Raw genomic sequence first — 2,661 nt, forward strand, 5'->3', positions numbered from 1 at the left:
CAAATTCAATTATATGTTAGCTGGTATTATCATTACTGTTTTGTCATTATTTGTTTCATTGCTTACATTATTGCTTCCAAAAGATTCAATCGTTCCATATAAGTCATTAATATTTGGATTGTTTATTGGAATTTTCTTAGGATTAGTACTAGTCACAACTTCCAGTTTTAGTTTTTTGGAATGTTTGCTTATAGGAATGATGATTTGTTCAGAAGTTTGTTATATTATTGGATGTTTTATATCATTTCTTAAGGTTCCATTTACTTTAAAAACACTAACAACAATCATTCCTTTTGATTTGTTAATAATTGCTGTTGTTACTCTTATTTATGGGTTTGGACAATGCACAGACTCTTTTATTAAAGAAGAAAAATACACATCATTTTATGTTGGGATATGTTCTTTTATCGCATTGACATATTTTAATTGGTTAGAAACAAAACAATTTCCAATTACGGAATTAGTTTTTTGTTATTTATTGTCCAACTGGAATTATCTTGTATGCCAATTTGTTGGATATATTTGTATTTTTTCACTTTTATTGATGTTTTATTTTTACAAACACGACGTTTTATTATCTCTTGCAATGTTATTATCATTCATATATCATTTAATAGAAAGTTCATCTATTCCTTTAATGACTATTTTAATCCCTGATTTGATCTATCTGTTAGGCTTAATAAAAATGGTGATTCTTATACGAAAAAAAGATGTTGATTGTTTGTATTCACTAATACCTGTTCTAAGTGTAATATTACCATTAAATATGGGAATAACTATTATATTTTTTATATTTTTAATATGGTATTTCAAGAAATATTCATTCAAATTAGGAGTACTTCTTGTATTTTTCTTCTTTGGAATTCATTTCTTCTTCTTAAGTGGACATGCATTCCAATTTAGTGATATTCAATTTAATGCTGGATTTATTGGAATACCATTCTATTCATTCTTTGGAAATGGATTTTTGGTCATTTTGAATACATTCTTCTTCCCAAGTATCAGTATTATTTTTGGGTTGTTAATAATTTTAAAGTCTCATCCTACTGGGACGTCTTTGTATATTCAAAGTTCTTTATGTCTCACAACTATGTTTATATACCAATTAGTTCCTATAATGTTCTTTACTTACTTTGTATCTGGACATTTAGAAATCTTCAGAATTTTTACACCAAAAGTATGTTTTGATATATCTTTCTGTATAGTAACAGATATTATGATAGGTATTGGATATTTCCTTCAAAAACTTACTCCAAAACAACTTGAAGAAGAAAAGTCTTATTTAGATTAGATATGATTTTGTTTATCTTTTGTAATTTTAGTTTTTGCATCTAACAAGTTAAGGAAGATTCAAAATTGTCGTAATAGTTAAAGAACTTAAAAATAATAAAATCCTCAATAAGGTAAAATGGTCATTATTCTAACTAATAAGTTTATACTTATTGAAAGAAGAATTATCTCTCTTAATACCTCTAATGAAGTCTATGAACTTCTTATAACATTACTTGACAAAGAATATATTGCTGTAAAAAGAAAATTATTTCATTTAGACCCAATTTACCTTCATGACTTTGGATATAAGCAATATGATCAATTCATAATTCCATGTTTAAATTCATTTATTCTTGAAAAGGGTTTAGAAAAAGAAAATAATATAACTAGTCTTTGTTGTATCCAAAATCAAGTGATTTGTAATAATTTAGATAATGCAATTCAATACAGACAATTTATTATTAATTACATTTGTCAAATACTTCAAATAGATAAAATAGTTATTCCTCAAGATTTAATTCAATGGATTGAAATTAGTGTAAAGAATCATTTCATAGAAACTGAAGGATGTGATGTAAAAATTTATAATTCTTGCTGTGTCTATAAAAGTTTATATTTATGCGAAATACTTCATTTTATTAAAACAAATAAAGACTTATTATTTTCTCAACTACAAAACTTGACAATTAAATCTGTTCAATTACTTCATAAGCCATTTAAATGGTATAAAGAGTCAGTCAAATCTATTGTGAAAAGTATGGGAATAGTATTATCTGATTTTGATATTTCAGACACATACTTTGATCACCCAAATAGTATTCATGGATTAATTCATACATATAGAGTTGTATTATTTTCTTTAATTATTGGCTATTACACACAAAACAGAAGATTTGGATTATTGGCTTCGTGTGGTTCTCTTATTCATGATATGGCAAGAAAAAGAGATGGAATTTGTACTGAACATGGTTCATTAGCTGTAAAAACAAAATTTAATTTGTTAAAAAATCATATCGTAAAATATTCTATTTCAGAAACAGAACAAAACTATATCAAGAGTGCTGTTATTAAACATTGTACAGGAGAAAGTAAACCAAATGAAGATGACTATATTGTAGTCTCGATACTCAAAGACTCAGATGCTCTTGATAGGTGTAGAGTTGGAGACTTAAATCCAAATTATCTTAGATTTGAAGAATCAAAAGAACTAACTCAACTAAGTGAGTATATTTGTATTAAAACGCTGGAATTAGGGAATATTTCATTTACTCAGTTTATAGACATTGTTAATGAATTTATTAATTGAAATTTGATTCAGTTAAAAATTCCTTTTAATAGAATATAAAACTTGTTTTTCAGATTTTTAGAAAAGAAAAACGTAGAAGGGAG

At 25.7% G+C, this 2,661-nt stretch overlaps 2 protein-coding genes across 2 annotated transcripts; both read left to right on the plus strand.

Moving 5' to 3' along the window:
- Positions 1-13: 13 nt before the first annotated feature.
- On the plus strand, positions 14-1,291 carry ENU1_074610 (phosphatidylinositol-glycan biosynthesis class O protein, putative; the record flags this gene model as incomplete). The annotated part of the gene is made up of 1 exon (XM_008858511.1): positions 14-1,291. The coding sequence occupies one exon, from the start codon at positions 14-16 to the stop codon at positions 1,289-1,291; it is 1,278 nt and encodes a 425-aa protein (XP_008856733.1).
- Positions 1,292-1,408: 117 nt separating this feature from the next.
- On the plus strand, positions 1,409-2,578 carry ENU1_074620 (hypothetical protein; the record flags this gene model as incomplete). The annotated part of the gene is made up of 1 exon (XM_008858512.1): positions 1,409-2,578. One exon carries the CDS (start codon positions 1,409-1,411, stop codon positions 2,576-2,578), a length of 1,170 nt encoding a protein of 389 aa, XP_008856734.1.
- Between the last annotated feature and the right edge of the window lie 83 nt (positions 2,579-2,661).

The sequence above is a fragment of the Entamoeba nuttalli genome (genome assembly GCF_000257125.1).
Source record: "Entamoeba nuttalli P19 unplaced genomic scaffold asmbl_3611, whole genome shotgun sequence".
NCBI classification, from domain to species: Eukaryota; Evosea; order Mastigamoebida; family Endamoebidae; genus Entamoeba; species Entamoeba nuttalli.